General features: G+C 46.7%; 1 protein-coding gene across 4 annotated transcripts in view; it reads left to right on the top strand.

The window, feature by feature from the left end:
* Positions 1–21,709, top strand: part of PDXDC1 (pyridoxal-dependent decarboxylase domain containing 1) — a 65,075-nt gene that overhangs the window by 38,924 nt on the left and 4,442 nt on the right. For 3 of the 4 annotated variants that reach the window (XM_011983652.1, XM_011983654.1, XM_011983651.1), the window contains 11 exons: positions 3,929–4,013; positions 4,913–4,961; positions 5,114–5,215; positions 6,647–6,772; positions 10,195–10,245; positions 14,103–14,166; positions 16,333–16,421; positions 17,415–17,520; positions 19,172–19,343; positions 20,353–20,471; positions 20,763–20,884. In XM_011983652.1, the coding sequence (XP_011839042.1) occupies positions 3,929–4,013; positions 4,913–4,961; positions 5,114–5,215; positions 6,647–6,772; positions 10,195–10,245; positions 14,103–14,166; positions 16,333–16,421; positions 17,415–17,520; positions 19,172–19,343; positions 20,353–20,471; positions 20,763–20,884 (1,085 nt within the window). Of the gene's footprint in view, positions 1–3,928; positions 4,014–4,912; positions 4,962–5,113; positions 5,216–6,646; positions 6,773–10,194; positions 10,246–14,102; positions 14,167–16,332; positions 17,265–17,414; positions 17,521–19,171; positions 19,344–20,352; positions 20,472–20,762; positions 20,885–21,709 lie in introns of those variants that run through there. The other variant, XM_011983655.1, reaches the window with a different exon arrangement.

Below are 21,709 nucleotides of genomic sequence, written 5' to 3' on the forward strand. Positions count from 1 at the left end.
AGTGAGACTGTCTCAAAGAAAAAAAGGTCAAATGCTGGTGAGGATGCGGAGGACCTGGAGCAAGTGAAATGCAAATACAGCGTCAAATGCAGGGGATGTGAGTTGTTACAGCAACTCTGGAAAAGCTTGGCACTTCCTCAAAAAGCTGAACATAGAATTTTCAAGTCACTATACTGGCTAGGAAAAAAAAATAAACATCGAATTGCCATATAATAATAAAGAGTAATAAAAACATATCTCCGCACAGAGACTTGTATGCTGCCTGTAATCCCAGCACTTTAGCAGGCCAAGGTGGGAGGATCCCTTGAGGCCAGCCTGGGCAACATAGCATGACCTCATATCTACGAAAAATAGAAAAAAATTAGCCCAGCGTGGCGTCTGTAGTCCCAGCTGCTTGGGAGGCTGAGGTGGGTGGATTGCTTGAGCCCAAGAGGTCAAAGCTGCAGTGAACTATGATAGTGTCACTGCACTCCAGCCTGGGTGACAAAGCAAGACCTTCTCTCTAAAAAATAAAAGACTTGTATGCAAATGTTCAGAACTGAAATAACCCCAATGTCCTTCACCTGGTGAATGGATAAACAGATAAACAAATTGTGCTATGTTCAGCTCACGGACAACTAAGCAGTCAATAGAGCTACTGACATAATATTACCGTCAATGAATTTCAAAAGCATATACAAAAAGCCAGACTCAAAAGTTACAATAATGAATGATTCCACTGATAAGAAATTCTACGAAAGTTACAATAATGGATGATTCTACTGATAAGAAATTCTATAAAAGGCAAAACTAGGCCAGGCATGGTGGCTGATGCTTCTAATCCCAGCACTTTGCGAGGCCGAGGTGGGTGGATTACAAGGTCAGGAGATCGAGACCATCCTGGCTAACACGGTGAAACCCCGTCTGCACTAAAAATACAAAAAATAAGCTGGGCGTGGTGGCGAGTGCCTGTAGTCCCAGCTACTCGGGAGACTGAGGCAGGAGAATGGCATGAACTTGGGAGGCAGAGGTTGCAGTGAGATGAGATCATGCCACTGCACTCCAGCCTGGGTGACAGAGTGAGACTCCGTCTCTATTAAAATAATAATAATAATAAATTAGCCGGGTGTGGTGGCGGTTGCCTGTACTCCCAGCTGCTCGGGAGGCTGAGGCAGGAGAATGGCGTGAACCCGGGAGGCGGAGCTTGCAATGAGCCGAGACTGCGCCACTGCACTTCAGCCTGGGTGACAGAGTGAGACTGTGTTTTAAAAAAAAAAAAAAAAAAAAGGCAAAGAACTACAGTGACAGAAGCAGATCAGGATTTTCCAGGGCCAGTGAGGAGTCGGGGAAAGGGTAATTATAGTAGGGTTGACGGGATTTGGGGGTTGGTGGAAGTATTCTAAATCTTGATTATATTGGTGGTTATATGCTCTATATATTTGTCAAAACTCATTGTACTGTATACTTACATGAGTGAGTTTTATTGCATGTAAATCATACTGCAGTAGGCCGGGCTTGGCAGCTCATGCCTGTAGTCCCAGCACTTCGGGAGGCTGAGGGAGGTGGATCACAAGGTCAGGAATTCAAGACCAGCCTGACCAGTATGGTGAAACCCCGTCTCTACTAAAAATACAAAAATTAGCCAGTTGTGGTGGTGCGCACCTGTAGTCCCAGCTACTCAAGAGGCTGAGGCAGGAGAATCGCTTGAACCTGGGGAGGCAGAGGTTGCAGTGAGTCAAGATTGCACCACTGCACTCTAGCCTGGACAAGAGAGCGAGACTGTCTCAAAAAAAAAAAAAAACTACAGTAAAACTGCTTATTTAGGCCGGGTATGGTGGCTCATGCCTGTAATCCCAGCACTTTGAGAGGTCAAGGCAGGAAGATCACCTGAGGTCAGGAGTTCGAGACCAGTCTAGCCAAAATGGTGAAACCTTGTCTCTACTAAAAATATAAAAATTAGCCGGTTGTGGTGGTGGGCGCCTGTAATCCCAGCTACTTGGGAGCCTGAGGCAGGAGAATAACTTGAACCCAGGAGGTGGAGCTTGCAGTGAGCCGAGATCGCACCACTGCACTCCAGCCTGGGCAACAGGGCAAGACTCTGTCTCAAAAAAAAAAAAAGACAAAATAGAAAAACCACATAAGTATTCACTTTATTGCCAGCAGGAAAACCATCACTTCCTGCCTTATTGTTGTTTAAAAACACAAATTCACCCATAATAAATCACGTGATAAACTGAGGGGCTGCAGTTTGCATGTGACTGAGTGACTTGCCAGTGTGACTGTGTTGCAGGTGCCAGAAGACACATCTCAAGGGTTGGTCACCAGACGTTGCCAAGAAATATAAAAAGAGAATCTGAATGCGACCCAGGCACTAGCACACAGCAGTACGCTTTTATTTTGCCGGAAGAGCCTGGGGCACAGCCCATGCATTGACGTTTGATCTTGTTTCAGCTAAACTAAATGTGTCTGTTAAGATTTTTTTTTTTTTTTATTTTGAGGTAGATTTAGGTGTGAGGGGAAAAAGTTTTCAGCCATTTTCCTGGCATAGACCTTACAAAAGAACCACTTTCTTTAGCTGTGTTTGCTGAGGGCGTTGGTGAGGGTTTGAGATCTTATTAGTTGGCTTGCTGCTAACTGGAAATTTAGGATGGTTGGGGGAATGCCTGACTCCACGTTTTACCTAAGCTCTCTCTGAAAAGGGATCTCCCCAGCAAAATCTGTAGTGTAATCAATTACCAAGGGAGTGGCTGAAAGTGCTTAATATGCTTAAGCTGGCTTCAGAACGCATGTTCTGTATTACAAAGAACCTGGGTAGAAAAAAAACAAATTCATCTGTATGGTTTTTTTTGTGTGTTTGTTTTTTGAGATGGAATCTCACTCTGTCGCCCAGACTGGAGTGCAGTGGCACAATCTTGGCTCACAGCAAGCTACGCCTCCCGGGTTCACGCCCACCACCACGCCCAGCTAATTTTGTTGTTGTATTTTTTAGCCAGGATGGTCTCGATCTCCTGACCTCGTGATCCACCTGCCTTGGCCCCCAAAGTGCTTGGATTGTAGGCATGAGGCCACCTATATGATTTTTATAAAGGGGATATCTAAATCAAAATAATCCAGGAAGTGACAATAAAATAAAAAGGTGGAAAAGTTCATGTTGGACAAATGCTGACAAAATGAAAGTACCATAGCAATATTAGTGTGGGATAAAACAGACTTCATATTGATGAAAGATGTAATCTCCTAAAAGAAATAACAGTTATACCTGTTGGGCACGGTGGCTCATGCCTATAATCCCAGCACTTTGGGAGGCCGAGGCAGGCGGATCACGAGGTCAGGAGTTGGAGACCAGCCTGGCCAACATAGTGAAACCCCATCTCTACCAAAAATACAAAAAAATAAGCCGGGCGTGGTGGCGGGTGCCTGTAATCCCAGCTACTTGGGAGGCTGAGGCAAGGAGAATCGATTGAACCTGGGAGGTGGAGGCTGCAGAGCTGAGATCATGCCACTCCAGCCTGGGCGACAGTGAGACTCCGTCTCAAGAAAAAAAGAAATAACGGTTATAAGTGCTTGTGAACAGAACCTTAAAATATATAAAGGAAAGCTAAAGGAAAAGTCTGATAGAACACAAGTATATATTGACAAACCACAGTCTTGGTGGGAGATTTGAATATATTTCTCATGAGTCAGCAGATCAAGTGGATAGAAAATAAGTATATAAAAGATTTTAATAACACAGTTAGATACATGTAATAGAGTTTACATGCTCTTCAAAGCTTGTAATAAATCAACTTGCAAATACTGATTTTAAGTCCTTTCACAAAGAAAATCTCAATAAAACAGGGATATAATAAGTCATTTCCCTCCTAGGGCGATAGTGTGTATAAAAGTGCTTAAGGTGTAAAGCCTTAGAAAACATTTGTTCCTTTTAATGCCCTGATTTGTTTTATCCTAGGAACTGCAGCAGTAGGACACACAGACAAGATTGGGAGATTGAAAGAACTCTGTGAGCAGTATGGCATATGGCTTCACGTGGAGGGGTAAGCTGGCGGTCAGGCTGGTGGCTCCATTCGGGCCTGCAGAGTCCTCATGAGGACTGGACATCCAGGCTCTCATTTTGGTGACATTTATCACGAAGGGCTCTTTGGGTCACAGATCACAAAATAACCCAAATTGGCTTAAGCCGAAAGAGATCTTATTGGCTCACATAACTACGAAGAGCAGTGCCAGGACTGCCTCAGGCACGACGCCAACTAGGATTCAGTGTCTTACTCCCACCTCTGCTCCCCCAGTTACAGGCACTGGGCTTGGTTTCCTCTCTCTCTGGACAGATCTTCCTGTTACAGTGCAAAGTAGCTGCAGAAACTCCAACCTTCTTTCCAGCTTCGTGGTCAGCTGGAAGTCCTAACAAGTCTCATATTGAACCAGCCACTGTGGCCAGCGAGAAGTAATCCTCTGATAGTTCAGGTTCTTTGCCCTCCTCTGGAGCAGATAGTGGTGTCTCCTCCCCACAAAGCTCATGTTCTGCTGGAGGAAATGGGGGTGGCGCCCCAGAAGGCTGTTGGAAGGCCATTAAGAGAAGCAGGGGAAACCAATGTGGGCAGCCAGAGTAGCCCATATCCACCACATCATACAGGGAGGTTTCTTTTTGATCCCTAAGTAAAGAATGATAACTGGAAAGTGAGATCCATGAAAGAGAATAATACTCCCATTATACTAAATGAGCAGGGTTAGTTCCTGAGACACATTTTTATTAAAGTGCATTTTCAGGATTTTCCTTCATTTGTGTGAAGCACATCTTCTGTTGCTGTTATAAAAGCTAATAACACATTAAAAAGATATTTAAGTGTCAACTTGCAACAGCACAACCTTTATTTTTTTAAGTACATAGTGAATAAGCAACATTAATTAGTTCTTAGGCTGGTGTTTTTTCTTCCAGTGTGAATCTGGCAACATTGGCTCTGGGTTATGTCTCCTCATCAGTGCTGGTATGTTGTTGATTTACTGAATATTGGTGTTTTTAAGAAGGAATTTAAAATCACTCAGTCCCTCATAGCTCTTCACAGTTTTTATGAACGGAGGAGGGTGTTGGGTTTGTGTATTCTGATAATCTAATGAAGAGTTGTTCTTGTTTTGGTAGGCTGCAACCAAATGCGACAGCATGACGATGACTCCTGGCCCGTGGCTGGGTTTGCCAGCTGTTCCTGCAGTGACACTGTATAAACACGATGACCCTGCCTTGGTCAGTTTCCCCTCCCTGGGGAGGGAGTGGGTGTGGCTAATACACGTTACTGGCTTTGGGGGCAAAATACAGAAAAATAAAGGAAAAAGTGAAAAATACCCATAATTTCACTTCTATTTCATTTTTTAAAAGAGAAACTTGTGAGACTTTTTTTAGTGACATTTTATGATTGCCTAATATTCTGTCACAATTTAATTATTCTCCATTTATGAACTTACAGGATGTTTTCAGATTTTGTTACTGAAATAGTGAAGCAGTGAACGTCTTTCTGTATTTCTAATTATTTCCTTAGAATAGGTTCCCAGATGTGGAATGACTGAGTGGGGGAATTTTAAGCCTCCTGATCCACATTGTCCAATAAGTTGTAACTTTTTTTTTTTTCTTTTTTTTTTTTGATACGGAGCCTCCCTCTGTCACCCAGGCTGGAGTGTAATGGTGAGATGATCTTGGCTCACTGCAACCTCCACCTCCTGGGTTCAAGTGATTCTCTTGCCTCAGCCTCCCAAGTAGCTGGGATTACAGGCATGTGCCACCACATCTGGCTTATTTTGTATTTTTAGTAGAGAGAGGATTTTACCATGTTGGTCAGGCTGATCTTGAACTCCCAATCTCAAGTGATCTGCCTGCCTCAGCCTCCCAAAGTGCTGGGATTACAGGTGTGAGCCACTGCACCCGACCACATTTTTTTTCTTTTAATTGTAGTTGTGGGCCAGGCGTGGTGGCTCATGCCTGTAATCCCAGCACTTTGGGAGGCTGAGGCAGGCAGATGGTTTGAGCCCAGGAATTTGAGACCAGCCTGGGCAACACGGCGAAACCCCATCTATATAGAAAAATACTAAAGAATTAGCTAGGCATGGTGGTGTGAGCCTGTAGTCCCAGCTACTCAGGAGGCTAATGTGGGAGGGCTGATTGAGCCCTGGAGATCAAGGCTGCAGTAAGCTATGATCACACCACTGCACTCCAGCCTGGGCGACAGAGTGAAAACAAAATCCTGTCACAAAAAAGAAAAAAAAAAATAGTGTGGTTCTTGATAATATAGGTCAGCATGCAAAATAAGGTTTAAGTGATTTCTGCTAAAACACTGTCTGCTGTCTTGCTCAGCTAATAATGGCCAGGTGTTTGAGGATGCTCAGAGCTACTTTCGAAGTGGGGAGTCTCCTAGGTTCTGGGATGTGACCCATCTGGGTTTTCTACTGGCTTTGCCTGGCTTTGCCACTCCTGAGCTGTGAACCCTTGGACAAACCGAGGTCTCTGAGTGAAGTTACCTGGAATACTTAGCTCTTAAGAGTTGTTGAAAGATCAAATGGAAAATGTAAGCCAAATGACTAGTATGGCATCTAGCCCATACTAAGTGGTAGCAAATGGTAGCTGGTTAGTTCTTTTATGAGACTGCAATGGTTTTGATTAATAAACCTCTTTTGGCTTTTTTAGACTTTAGTTGCTGGTCTTACATCAAATAAGCCCGCAGACAAACTCCGTGCCCTGCCTCTGTGGTTGTCTTTACAATACTTGGGACTTGATGGGATTGTGGAGAGGATCAAGCATGCCTGTCAACTGGTGAGTAGAAGCCTGACATTTAAATGAAAGACTCTTTGGCCACAGCAGAGACAGAAAAACGTCTCATTTCTGTACCTTCCGTCCAGAATGTTGTTGTCTGGATTGACTGTCTTGTGAGCCAGTGACTAACTGCCCTGCATGTAAATCTTTCTTGTTCAGAGTTCTGGGAGAAAGTGCTGGGTTGTCTGTCCCAGCATTTGTGTGCCGATGAAATCAGATGAAAAGGAACACCATTGTCAGCATGGGATCGGAAAAGAAGTCACAGATGACTTCCGAGGAGTGGAGAAGGGTGCAAAAGGTGGAGGGGTGGGGAGCAAATGTTCCCCTTAATTGACTGACTATGGCGAGGGAATGGGAAGGTTACAGGGTGATTGTGGAGGGCATGGATATTTTGAAAACCAGCTGGCTTGGGTTCCCAAATTGCAGGGCTCTTGGGGACAATTCTAATTCTTTCTCCATTTTAGGTATGTTCTAATTGTGAAAAATACATAATTATGCTATATTTCAATGTTTTAGACCAATCTTCTCTAACAAAATACCTTAGACTGGGTAACTTATAAACAACAGACATTTATTGCTTACAGTTTTGGACGTGAGACGTCTCAGATCAAGGTGCCAGGAGATTCCATGTCTGGTGAGGGCCCGTTCCTCATAGATAGTACCTTGCATGTGGCCTCACATGGCAGAAGGGGTGAACACAGTCCCTTGAGCCTCTTTCAGAAGGTCACTAATCCTGTTCATGAGGGTTCCATCCTCATGCCCTAATCACCTCCCAAAGGCCTCAACTCATTTGGGATTAGGTTTCAACAAAGGAATTTTGTGGGGACATAAATATTCAGATCGTAGCATTTAGAAAGCAAAAAAACAGGCCAGGCGCGGTGGCTCATGCCTGTAATCCCAGCACTTTGGGAGGCTGAAGCGGGCAGATCACGAGGTCAGGAGATCGAGACCATCCTGGCTCACATGGTGAAACCCCGTCTCTACTAAAAATACAAAAAATTAGCCGAGTGTGGTGGCGGACACCTGTAGTCCCAGCTGCTTGGGAGTCTGAGGCAGGAGAATGGCGTGAACCCGGGAGGTGGAGCTTGCAGTGAGCCGAGATTGCGTTGCTGCACTCCAGCCTGGGTGACAGAGCGAGACTCCACCTCAAAAAAAAAAAGAAAAAAAACCAAGGTCATATTTACTCAGGGTTAGAGCTGAGCCCTACCTAAGCTCAGAAGTGCGTCACCGTTTTCTTACCTGTGAAATATATGTATGACACAGGATTGCCAGGATGGCCTTGAGGAATGAATACAGGTAGAGCTCTTTCTGTAGTGTCTGTTCATATAGTAAATTATGCACGTGGGTTGAAATCTTTGTTTTAAATATATTCTTGGGGAGTTGGCACTTCCTCAAGTATCATTTCTATATTTAAGAAAAATAGGTGGCCGGGTGCGGTGGCTCACACCTGTAATCCCAGCACTTTGGGAGGCTGAGGTGGGCGGATCACCTGAGGTCAGGAGTTTGAGACTGGCCTGGCCAACATGGTGAGACCCCCCGTCTCTACTAAATATACAAAAATTAGCCAGGCATGGTGGCAGGCGCCTGTAGTCCCAGCTACTCAGGAGGCTGAGGCAGGGAGAATTGCTCGAACTTAGGAGGTGAAGGTTGCAGTTAGCCAAGGTCGTGCCACTGCACTTCAGGCTGGGTGACTCCATCTAAAACACACACACACACACACACACACACACACACACACACACACACACGAAAAACAAGTATTTTCATAGTGCTCTAGCAGTAGTCCCTTTGTTCATCATATGTTAGGATAGTTCAGTAGTTTTAAGATTTATGCTGTGGGCCAGGTGCGGTGGCTCATGCCTCTAATCCTAGCACTTTGGGAGGCCTGGGCAGGTGGATCACTGAAGCCCCAGAGTTCAAGACCAGCCTGGGCAACATGGCGAAATCTTGTCTCTACAAAAAATAAAAAAAATAGCCAGATGTATTGGCGCAAAACTGTGATCCCAGCTACTCAGGAGGCTGAGGTGGGAAGATCACTTGAGCCCAGGAGGTCAAGGTTGCAGTGAGCCCAAATGGCACTACTGCACTCCAGCCTAGGCGACAGAGTAGGACCCTGTCTCAAAAAAAGAAAAGAAAAAAGATGGATGGTCATTATGTTTACAGAAGCGGTGCATTTTTTGAAAAGTGTCTCACTGTGCTGTTAGCTCACTTGTTGAGATGTGGTTCTTAGGAAAGAGAAGCCTTAATAACTTAATTTAGAGACGGTTTAGGCACTCGGAGATTTTTTCAATTCCCCTTGGCTATGAGTGCAGAATGATGCCATTAACTACCAAACCCTCTTGAGGTCAGCACAGCTCTGGCATCTTCCTGCAGGCAGAACCGTATGCTTCTGAGGAATTGAATGCTGTCCTCCTGCCGACTCACGGGCTAAATGCATGTGTTAAACTGCATGGACATTTAGCAGACATGGTCATCTGTATATAGCCATGCCTTAGAGTCCCCAGTGGGAGCGTACATTTCCTGAGAGTGCAAATCAGCATTCGCCGCCTCATCCTCCTCTTCCTTCTCTTGTTTCTCTTCTTCAGTAGTTATTGACCCCTCAGTGTCAGGCACCACGAAGTACTTTCATGCATCATCTCATTTGGTCCTGCAGCTTCACTAGAATGTAAGTTCCACTCATGACAGTGTATTCAGAATTAATTTTCTTGAAGAAAAAAAGGAATTTCTTGAGGGGCTTTCTACTGTCCAGTACTCAGTGAGTGTCTGTTTAATGAATGTACTCCAATCCCATGAGTTAGATACGATTAGTGATGAGGGACCTGGGATTGAGACATTAGTCTAGTGACACTACATTCTAGACCGCCTTCCTAAGCACTTGTTGTATTGCATATCAACTCATTTAATCCTCACAGCTACGCGAGATACATACTGTCCTCCCCATTTTATGATTGAGGGAACTGAAGCACAGACAGCTTAAATAGCTGGTGACTGGCAGATGAAGTGACTTACCCGTAGTCCTGCAGGTGGTAAGTGGCAGCATCGTGCTCTTATCACCAGCTCTTGAGTGCGCTGTGTCCTCTCATTTGTCATTGGTCTCCCCCAGTGTTCGGTACTGTGCCTTGCACGTGTTTATACTCAGTAGCTTTTGAATGAAAGACAGACTTACATTGCAAATACTACAGATTTCTGTGTCTTATTAGAAACTGCTTTTCTTGAATTACTAATGTAACTTTTAAATGAAAGATTGGTGAATATTTACAGATGTTGAAATACAAAAATGGGTGGCTGAACTTAGAAACCACCAAGTCGCAGGTGACTTTGCCTGATATCCGTGTTCACAGACCTCCACAGCCCCTGGTGAAAACCACTTCTTCATATCCCGTGTCCGTTTGATTACACGTGCTATTTTTTGTCATTTGCAGAGTCAACGGTTGCAGGAAAGTTTGAAGAAAGTGAATTACATCAAAATCTTGGTATAGTATATAATTTCATATGTTTTCAAAACATAACTTTTTTTTAAACTTCGGCAACTTAGAATGATTTTAGAACTTTAGAATGATTTTCTCCACATTTCAGTGGAATTGTGTCAGCTCCAGTGAAAACAACAACAACAAACTGCCTATATTTATACAGTGAGCCTGAGGCGAAGAAATTTGAACCATACAATGTTTAATTCCTACAGTGCTTTTCATAGACTTTATTTATTGTGTTAAAGTTCAGAATTGCACGAAGATAAACACCATTGACTTCAGCTGCCCAAGGCCTTGGGCACACTCATCTTCCCAAAATGAAAACTCACTGTGTGCCTCAGAATGCTTTGGGCTTCTCTTTCTGAAACCTTCTGCCATCAGTTTTCATTTGCATGAAGCGGGAGAAAGGGAAAAGGAAATGGCCCTGCTCTTGTCTTCTGATACCTTCCTGAAGTGAATCCAGCAGAGATTGCTCCCTAGGCATAACTAGACAAGGAAATAAGGATTTAGGAGAGAATGAGGATCAGTTCAGGTTTGATTGTTTTTGTGTTTCGCTTCATTGTATTTTAGAACTTCAGGAAATATATGTCAAATTCTGATTTAAATAGGTTCACTGAGTGTTTCTTTGACAATTCTGCAAGGTATGCTTAAGTTTACAACTAACATTTGAGCGTATTTGGGGTTCAAGTCAGTAGAGTTTATTTTTCTTTTAGAACATGGTTTGGTTTAAATACAAAAAGTAGCCGAGCGTGGTGGCACACACCTGTAGTCCCAGCTACTGGGGAGGCTGAGGTGAAAGAATTGCTTGAACCCGGGAGGCAGAGGTTGCAGTGAGCCGAGATTGTGCCACTGCACTCCAGCCTGGGTGACAGACACCCTGTCTCAAGGAAGAAAAAAAATACATGGTTTTGTTGAAGGGGGTGTGTCTACTCTGCCTTCTGAGTGGGAGTCTGGAGCCGGTTGACCCGAGTTCTAGCTCGGTGGGGCATTCTAGCCTTGGACGAGGAAGTGGACCACTGGAAAAGCAGAAGGCATGAATCTAAGTTCAGAGGCCTGGGCCCTACTCTGAGCAGTGCCACAGGGTGACCCTGTGACATTGAGTCATTTTCTTTCCAGGCCTGTGAGCTCCACTGTCAAAGTATGTTGGTTGGACTCCTCTGATTGCAAACAGAGAAGCAAATTATGGCCTCGCTTGAACAAGCTGTTAGAAATCCAGGCAGTGCTGGGCCTGTCTGCTTTCCTGCCCCTGCCATGCTGAGCACACTCAGCTTTTCCTCAGTCATCGCTGCTCCCTCATTCTCAAATCGGGGGACCCAGTGGTGCTAATCACCAGTTGTTTTGGAGCATCTCTGTAGGCCACGCTGGCCCAGGCAGAAAGCCTGCTCTGTCCCTTCTTCCAATGGCTATTTTCTCAGTAGAGGATACAATAATTGGCTAACACCATGAGGTGTTATGGTCTGTGAGTCATTGTCATCACCGTCATCACCACCGTCCCAGCTGCTGCTTGTGAAATGCATGCATGGTATTAAGTACTTTACATGCGTTATTTCATTTAACCCTCCCAACAGTCTCCTATGTACATGCTGTTCTCTTTGCCTAGAAACACCGTTTCCCACCCCCTCACCCCCAATTCTTTTTATTTTTTTTGTGATGGAGTCTCGCTCTGTAGCCCAGGCTGGAGTGCAGTGGCACGATCTCGGCTCACTGCAACCTCCGCCTCCTGGCTCCCTGCTCAAGCAGTTCTCCTGCCTCAGCCTCCCAAGTAGCTGGAATTACAGACACGCGCCACCATGCCCACTAATTTCTGTATTTTTAGTAGAGACGGGGTTTCACCATGTTGGCCAGGCTGGTCTTGAACTCCTGACCCCATGATCCTCCCGCCTCAGCCTCCCAAAGTGCTGGGATTACAGACGTGAGCCGCGCCCAGCCTCCCCAGCCTCAATTTTTCTAATGGCTGGTTTCTTACCTTTCAGATCTTAATTCAAATCTCACCTCTTCAGAAAGGCCTTTCCTGACCACCCTAAGATACCCTCCCACTGTCAGATGTCACTCCATCCCTTGGGTCGTCTTCATCACTCTTACTACTATCTGAAATCAGATCTGTTTGTCTTTCCTATAGAAGCTTTGTAAAGGCCTTATACAGACTCACCACTGTCCCTCACCTGGGCATTAACACGCAAGACCCTAGCCCTGAAAGCCCAGTGCCAGGCCCCAGACATGCCCCCATCCCCTGCCACTCAGCTGACAGTCGTCTTTCTGTTTCCTCTGTGTGGATTCACCTTTTTGTGTGTGTGAGCCCAGCCATGGTTTAACCTTTTTTTGGTTCTTAGTTATATTTAATCCAGTATTTCAGATATTCAGAATTGACAGCTTCAGTATCCACTCAGTCTATCACGTTGCTAGAACCAGGAGTGTCTCTAACCCTGTGTAGTATTTCTCACACACATTGACATTTGAGACCACTGAGTTCAAAGAAAGAAAAGATGATCATAATATTCATAGAAGTCTTGGCACTCACCTCACTCTGCCATCTCCTAGCTGAGGATGGGAGAATGGGTGGATTATTTTGTTGCCTTTTTGTTCCTACTTGCTTATTGAACTTGCCCCCCTATTTAAATATGAAGCAACCCCCCCCCCCGCCCCGCTGCCGCCATACCTTTAAAAGTATCACATGTTTTATTTGTGTAAGTGAAAGATGATGGATGTGAAGGCACTTAGCACAGGACTGCCCCCGTAAATAACTGGCAGATTTGAGTTCGCATCCTGCTTGATCTGAATCCTGTCCACACGGTCCTTTGAAAAGTTAGTAGAAAAGATCTTGGGCCGCTGCTTCTTGCCTTTCCAAGTTAGCATTTCCTGTTGAGGCCCTACCAGTGAGTCATCACACTCAAAGAGCCTTGGAACAGAAGTTTTATGACTAGAGCTATAGTTCTGGGATTGTTGGATGCTTAGAGATCTTCTCCCCCAGGACCGCCTACACGCCCCTGCAGTACCACAGAGCCGGCCAAGGACATGGCTGCTTATGGTACCCTGACCCCATGGCTTGACCAGGTCAGGATATACTGTTTGATGCAGAACAGGAACTCGCTGCTGGATTATCATAATACATAATGCAGTGGATGTCTTCAACTGTTAGGAAACCCACTAATGAAGTTAGTCGTCTGTGGCCTGTCTTTAATAATAAGTAAATATATTAGAAAATACACACATCCACTTCTCAGCTGTGCTTGTCTACATCTCCAGCAGGACTTGCATCTTGTTCCAAAAGTTTTACAAAGGGGAAGAAAGTACTTGTTTCCCCCTCTTTTTTCCTGTGAGTATAAAAACTTCTAGTTGGCCAGGCACAGTGTCTCACGCCTGTAATCCCAACACTTGGAAAGCCAAAGTAGGAGGATTAATTGAGGCCAAGAGTTCAAGACCAGCCTGGACAACATAGCAAGACCCCATCTCTAAAAAAAAGTTTAAGTTTCAATAAATCTTGCATAATTTCTGGGATTCTTGAAAGCATGGGCTCTCTCAGCACTGAGTCTAATTTCACTGCTTCTTACTAATTTGAATCTTTAATGTTAGACCTATGTTTATCCCTTATTAAAATTTCCCCATGCTTTAATTTCAATGTACCAGTGTCAGATATCTTATAATTCACAGTGGGCTTTCAGGGGCTGGCTCATAGTTATTTTTTAAAATTTTACTAAACATTTGATTTTTGTTTTTCTAGCAACTGAAATTAATCTCTGAACTTTTTAGTGTGTTTATTTACAAATAGAGCATCTCTGAGCGAGTTTTTGAACTCAGTATTTCATTTTGAAGGTGTCTGGAGTTTAATGTTACTTGGTGATATGAGACTTCCATTCTTCCAGGTGGAAGATGAGCTCAGCTCCCCAGTGGTGGTGTTCAGATTTTTCCAGGAATTACCAGACTCAGGTCAGTGAATTTTAAAAGAGAGTTATTTTCATATCTGTGTTAAAGGCTTTGAATTTGATACCATTTCAAGTTAAATAGTTCAAAATATTTTTATTGCGAAAAATCTTCAGTCAGCATTTCAGAAAAATGTAGTAATGTTCATGAAAACTTCAGTCCGAAATGTCTTAGCATTTTGCTGATAGTTTGCGGTGATTAAACCAGGGGTTCCCAAATGCCAGTCCCTGGACCAGTGCTGGAATGACTGAGAAAGAGTTGCTTGAACATAAATATTTGTGGGCCTTACTTCCCACATATTTTGAGTCAGTAGGTTGTACCCAGGAATCTGTATCTTTAAAGAATGTCCCAAGTGCCACCAGTCTAGTCCAGAGCACCATTATTTTTTTACCTGGATGGCCATTGTCCCCTCTCAACTGATCTCTGACTTTCATACGTTCTACACAGCCCATTCCAGACCATTCTCCACCTGGCAGAGTGAGGGTTATAAGTGGAAGTCACATGGTGTTGAAACTGGAAAGGTTCCCTTGTCCCCCTCACGGGGCACGTGATGGGGGTGCGGCTCACTTCTTCAGTGCCCCGCTGCTGCTCAGACCTCTAGGAGAGCATACAGACAGGCAGGCTGTGGGGCTCCGACCCCATGGCAGCATCTAGGGGTGAATGTTTTATAGCTCCTAAGGCCCCAGTGGGTATGTGTTACAGTGTGCTCTTTTAATTTAGTCGTCTGTAGGCAGCTTGTTTTAGCTCAGTTAGACCCCCTTCCTTATCACAAGGACAGAGGGATTAATGTATCCCAGGTTCTTGCCTTGGTGTACCGGAAGAATGGGATCACACGATCACACGTGGGCTTGGAGAATGAGTGCAAGGTTTATTGAATGGAAGTAGCTCTCCACCAACGGGGGAGCCAGAAGGGAGATCGTTTTCCCTTGGAGTTGGGCCAGTCAGCGGCCCTGGCCGAACTCCACCTCATCCCGCTGGCTGATGGCCTGCTGGCTTGCCGGTCGGGGTGCTCTTCTGCCGGCCTGCCCTCGATGACCAGCCCCTTGTGTCTTTTTTCCACCAATGTGTTCCTCTTGCCATCCGGCCACTTTGGTCTGCCCACTAGGGTCTTTATAGGCCCAGGATGGTGGTGTGGCGGGCCAGGGTGGTCTTGGGAAATGCAACATGTGGGGGAAGGCAGGAGTGCCTGTCCTCACGTAGGTCCGTGGGGTGGAGCCCTAGCCAGGGACCGGCCTTTCTCTCCCCAGCACTTCCCTTCCCTGTTTCTGTGTCATTTAAAGGGACCCCGCTCTTCCCTTCCCAGCACTCCTGTATCAGTGTCACTTCCCTGCCCAGAGCCCAAGGGTATCTTACCGTTTCAGTGGAACAAAGGCCAGGCTTTCCCACGCCCCATGAGGCCTGCACAGTCTGCCCCGACTTCCCCTCTGCCTTCCCCCCTTCCACTCTCCCTCTCGTTCATTGTGCCTCAGTCAGACCAGTCTTTTCCGCGCTGCAGGAACACTGCCCTTTCCTACTGCAAGGGCGAAACACTCAGTGTTCCCTCTGCCTCACACACATTTCTCTCTTCTGGTGCCAGCTCCTCCTCACCATTTTGGTCTCTACTAAGTATCCCCCTCCTCAGAGAGCCTTCCCTGCCTATCCTGCCTGAGGGACTCCATCATTTTCTATCAGAGCCCCCAGCTTCTCTCGTGACACTAACAACCACATGGAGTGATTTTCTGTCTTTATGGTCCATTTCCTCAACTAAAATGTAAGCTCCAAGATGACAGAAACCTTACCTGCCTTCTCTCGCAAGTGTTGGGCTCTGTGCCTGGCATGGGTTGGCACCCACTGTGAGGCCTAGTTGGATGATCGTGGCACTCACAGACGTCACACGGTGCTTGGGAGACTGGTTACTCACTTACAACAACTGCTGTTTCCTCTTGAAATCCCTTGAAAGCAAACCTTTTCAAAAATGAAATTAATCATTCTGTTTTATGTGAATGTATTCAAGTGTCACATAGATCATGAGGAAAAAGAAACGTAGCCCTTGTGTCAGATAATACATGAGAATTCAGTAATACGAGGCAGTGCCCTCGGGCTAATATTGGGATGGGAATGAAGTGGGGTTGGGAGGGTGTTTCTGGTCAGCTGTGTTTCTGGGAGTGACTGCTTTCTGTGTTTTGGTGTCAGATCCGGTGTTTAAAGCTGTCCCAGTGCCCACCATGACACCTTCGGCAGTTGGCCGGGAGAGGCACTCGTGTGACGCGCTGAATCGCTGGGTGAGAATGGCAGTTGCCTGCCTTTCCTTTCAGGTCCTGGCCCATCACCGTCCCACCTGCTGGTGAGGGTGACGCACGCTCCCGTATGGGAACTGAGGCCCACAGGAGGAGCCGCCCTGCCAGTGCTGGGCCTGCTCTGGGGTTCTGTTCCCCGTTCTGTTACCGTCTCACGAGCTGGGTCACCTCTGGCAAGTCCTTCCGGCATTGCTCCCTCACTTTCCTTGCTGCCGTATAAGGCTGTGAGATAACAGGCAAAATGTGGGCTGCAGGGCAGCTGCGGTGGGTTCTGGTGAGCCCGGGCAGCACAGCCGGGAGCCCCGGGCAGAGTCTGCCGAGCATCTGCGGCTGGCAGTGTGAAGCCAGGCCTGCGCTTCGGTAGCTTTTTGGGCACTGGATAGTAACTGTAGGATTTGAGTCTGAAGCGTGTTGTGAACAGTGTGGGATGGCGTCAGCAGCGGTCCTAGCCAATGCTGGACACGCCCAGCCTAGCAGGGTTGGCGGGTAAGTCCTGGTACACCCATGCTGGGGCTCAGCACAGCTGTGAGAGACCATAGAGCTGAATGTCTCACGCAGAAGGGAACTGGTCATCATAAACGAAATGCATCAGTGCAGGTTACTAAGCAGTGTCGAGTAGCCTGTTTTATGGCAACAACTACAACACCCCACCTGCCGCTCAGAGAAGTGACACTGGGGGTAGACCACATGTCAGCAGTGGGTGTCGCTTAGTAATGTGTTGTGGGTCATTGTTACTTTTTTTCTTTTTGTTTACCTGTATTTCCTAAATTTTTCTAGGATGAACTCGTATTAATAAGAAAAAAACATAAAATTTACTGTTTTTAAAAAGCTGCGCTAAGTATTCAGAGACAGTCAAAAGATGAGAAGGAACCAGTTCTCCGGGAGCCTCTTTGGTCTGGGGCTGAGGGGATGAGGGTGGGTCCTGAAGCCTTCGGAGTCCCTCGTGACAGGAGGGTGTTCATTTTGTCCTCCTCACAGCTGGGAGAACAGCTGAAGCAGCTGGTGCCTGCGAGTGGCCTCACGGTCATGGATCTGGAAGCCGAGGGCACCTGTGTGCGGTTCAGCCCTTTGATGACGGCAGCAGGTAACCAGGCTCCCTCATTCCCTGCTCTTGTTCTGGGGCTGCTGGGTGGACTGGCTTGCGCTTACGATACTCCGTTCTCCTGGAGTCATTAGCATCTCTTTTTGGAGGGGCATTTTCTTTTCTTTTGGGCTAAATTTAGGTAGATTAGCATTCCCATGTAACTTACCAGAATCAGAAGGAGAATTCAGAAGTCACCTGAATTGGCTGGCTTGGTGGCTCACGCCTGTAATCCCAGCACTTTGAGAGGCCAAGGCAGGCGGATCATCTGAGGTCAGGAGTTCGACACCAGCCTGGCCAACATGGTGAAACCCTGTCTCTACTACAAATACAAAAATTTAGCCAGGCCTGGTAGTACACGCCTATAGTCCCAGCTACTTGGGAGGCTGAGGCAGGAGAATCACTTGAACCCAGGAAGCAGAGGTTGCAGTGAGCCGAGACTACGCCACTACACTTCAGCCTGGGCGACAGAGGAGACTCCGTCTCAAAAAAAAAGTCACCACCTGAATTCCTTTTTTGTTGCTGTTGAGTCAGGGTCTTGCTCCGTCACCCAGGCTGGAGTGCAGTGGTGCGACCATGGCTCACTGCAGCCTTGACCTCCTGGGCTCAAATGATCTTCCCACGTCAGTCCCCGAGGAGTTGGGACCACAGGCACGAGCCACCACGCTGGACTAGTTTTTGCATTTTTTGTAGAAACGGGGTTTTGCCATGTTGGCCAGGCCGGAATTCCTGTATTTTGATGTCTTGTGATCTTCGGTTTCCCACTGCAAGGGTTCTCACTCCCCACTGCATGTGACAGTCACCCGGAGCTTTACACACACCAGTGGCTGCCCACCTCCAGAGAGTCTGGAATGGAGCCTGGGGGTCTGTGCTTTGGTTTTTATTATTTTTTTAGAAACAAGGTCTCATTTGTCACCCAGGCTGGAATGCAGTGTCTTGACTATAACTCACTGCAACCTCGACCTCCTGGGCTCAAGCAGTCCCCTGCCTCAGCCTCCCAAGGAGCTGGGACTACAGGCGAGCACCACCACATCTATTTTTTTTTTTTTTTTTAATTTTTCATAGAGACGTGGTCTCACTATGTCACCCAGGCTGCTCTTAAACTCCTGGCCTTAAGTGATCCTCCTGCCTCAGCTTCCCAAAGCACTGGCCACTATAAGGATTGCCTGGCCACAGCTCTACAGGCTTAGTCTCTAACACTGCAAAAGCAAGCCAGTGAGCCCTGAGGCCCGGCACTGTCCCCATCTCCCTGCCGTTCCTGTGGGGACACCAGCCCACCACAGTACTTCCCTTTCTCTCCGTCATAGGAATGTATAGAGTCTGTGGCTGGCTTTTTATGCTGAACCTGTGGTGTGATGTCTCCAGCCTGCCTGAAGAGGCTTGCTGTGGGAAGAGTGATTTCTAACACTGGAGTGTGTCATTGTGGGCCACATCTGTGAGGGAAACACTCCACGCCTGCTACAGCCGGCTGTGTCGTTTCTAACCCTAATTCTTCCATGTCTGGGTTGAGTGCCTTTGTTTTCAAATCTCCACGGCTCCAGGTAACTGGAGCACCTCAAGCTTTTCACCTTCCCGGTAGTGGAAGAGGGAGCCCCGCCCTCTTGTCATTGGCCGTCTCGTGAGCATTTCTCTGACATTTTGTGAACATCTTCAGTTTTAGGAACGCGGGGAGAGGATGTGGATCAGCTCGTAGCCTGCATAGAAAGCAAACTGCCAGTGCTGAGCTCTACGCTCCAGCTGCGTGAAGAGTTCAAGCAGGAAGTGGAAGCAACAGCAGGTCTCCTATATGTTGATGACCCTAACTGGCCTGGAATAGGGGTTGTCAGGTAAAGTCTTAGCCTGCCACTTGATGTTAGAGATTTTTCTGTATGAAGAACACGGGTGGGTCATTTTGTGAACCACCTTAGAAATCCAAGATGACTGTGTAGTCACAATATACTTAACAAAAATGCAACTCAGTTTTCTGGGCATTTACAAAAGCACAGTGCAAGCAGGTGATTCGGCCCACCATGGCACTCAGGGAGGGGACTGCTGAATGTCCTGCCTGTATGTGCCGACTCTCAGCTACCTAGGAGAAGATGCCGACAGGTATAGATCACTGACAATGGTTACCATCCAGGGCATATAGAGAATTGCAAATCAGTAAGAGAAAGAACCCAGCTCTTGGGGAGAGAGAACTCCCCTGTCCTTTCTCATTCAGTGGGTGCAGTCCTGTGGCTGCTTTCTCTCGCCTTCAGAGGTGAGGCAAACCTCTTTTTGTATTGCACATGAGACTTCCAGACCTTGCATGGAACTAAAGACTTAGGCTTTCGGCTGGGCATGGTGGCTCATGCCTGTAATCCCAGCACTTTGGGAGGCCGACAGGAGGATAGATCACTTGAGGTCAGGAGCTTGAGACCAGCCTGGACAACATGGCGAAACCCCATCTCTACAAAATTACAAAAGTTAGCCAGGGGTGGTGGCACACACCTGTAGTCCCAGCTACTCGGGAAGCTTAGATGGGAGGATCAACTGAGCCCAGGAAGTGGAGGTTGCAGTGAGTCAAGATCATGCCACTGCAGTCTAGTCTGGGCCACCGAGTGAGACCCTGCCTCAGGAAAAAAAAAAAAAAAAAAAAAAAGGCTTTCCTGTGACTTTCTCCTTACTCCTGGCAATCTATACACCTGTGGCCTTCCTGAAAGTTTGGTCTGGAGACACTCGGAGTAGCTCTTTTGCCCACTGGTTCCACTCCATTGTCTTGCTAATATCTAGAGGTTTCTACTCCACCCCAAATCCTGTATCAGAAGAGACATTTGATCTTTCAGGCTGAAATGCTGTCGTTTGATGTTATTTTAGGTATGAACATGCTAATGATGATAAGAGCAGTTTGAAATCAGATCCCGAAGGGGAAAAAATCCACGCTGGACTCCTGAAAAAGTTAAATGAACTGGAATCTGACCTAACATTTAAAATAGGTAATTACTTTTATAAGTCAGCTGTGAGGTTTGGAAGGACATTTGCTAACTGGCTTTAAAGAAGATGGCTTATCTCTTGGAGGGTTAGCATCTCCCGCTGAGTTCCGGGCGAAGGTGCGGTTCTGAGACCTCCCTCCCCTTCTGCAGCCTTGCCAGGCCTTTCTCTCTGTCCTTAGAATCTCCGTGGAGGAGACCCCTTTGTGTGTGGCCAGGCCACTGGACAGGAGCAGGTCCACATCTCACCCATGACAGAGGACTTGGGAACCCAAGTTTGTCTCATTTCCTTTGCAGGCCCTGAGTATAAGAGCATGAAGAGCTGCCTTTATGTCGGCATGGCGAGCGAGGACATGGACGTGGCTGAGCTCGTGGAGACCATTGCGGCCACAGCCCGTGAGATAGAGGAGAACTCCAGGGTCCGTAGCACCCATCAGTGTTCACTCCTTTTCCGAGTTTTGTCCCACCAAACAGCGGGGTCACGAGGAAAGGAGCTGCCCTTGGGATGTCTGTTCAGTCTCTCTTAAAGTCTGTCAATATTTCCTGTAAGCTGGGCCTTGTGCCAGGTGTCAGGGATGCCAAGTGGGTTTGACAGCCTATGCCCCAGTGATCTCACAAGCTCAGGGGGAAAGATCCACATACACGCTGTGTAGTAACCCCGCCTTGGAGAAGAGGGCGGGTAGCTGGACACACAGGCAGACACAGTCACCCCTGCCACCAAGGTCAGGGAGGACTTCCGCTCTGGAGCTGTGTCCTGAGGGTGAATGAAACAGGGGCTTCTTTATGTGTGGTTCCCCCCATACCCCTTCCCTACAGCACTTCCCACCAGGAACAGACCTACTGCTGTGGGTTCCTTAGTGTGGAGGACCAGGCTAGAAGGCTGATCAGGTATCCTCCAAACAGATCATTACTTCCTTAAAATCACTCAAAAGGAGAAAAGAGGAACCAAGGTAAGACTGCTGTAAAAGGAGAGAGACATGTGGCCGAGGAGCCAGCTTCATTCCTTCCTGGGTGGACTCCTTGAGGTTTCTTCCCAGCCTGACTTTATGACTTCTCCGTTTTCAAGAATACCTACCAAATGAGGCTGGTCACCAAGGTGTGTCTGCCTAGGCCTCTGTGAGCATTTTATCCGCTTGTCTTTGATTTTCTATTTTTTTTTACACAGCATTTCAATGCAGGATTTCACTGACCTGCTTTTGAAATATTCCCTCAGTGCCATGTTACTAGCTCTTCTGGGCCCCAGG

Source organism: Mandrillus leucophaeus, unplaced genomic scaffold (assembly GCF_000951045.1).
Source record: "Mandrillus leucophaeus isolate KB7577 unplaced genomic scaffold, Mleu.le_1.0 Scaffold253, whole genome shotgun sequence".
In the NCBI taxonomy this organism is placed as follows: Eukaryota; Metazoa; Chordata; class Mammalia; order Primates; family Cercopithecidae; genus Mandrillus; species Mandrillus leucophaeus.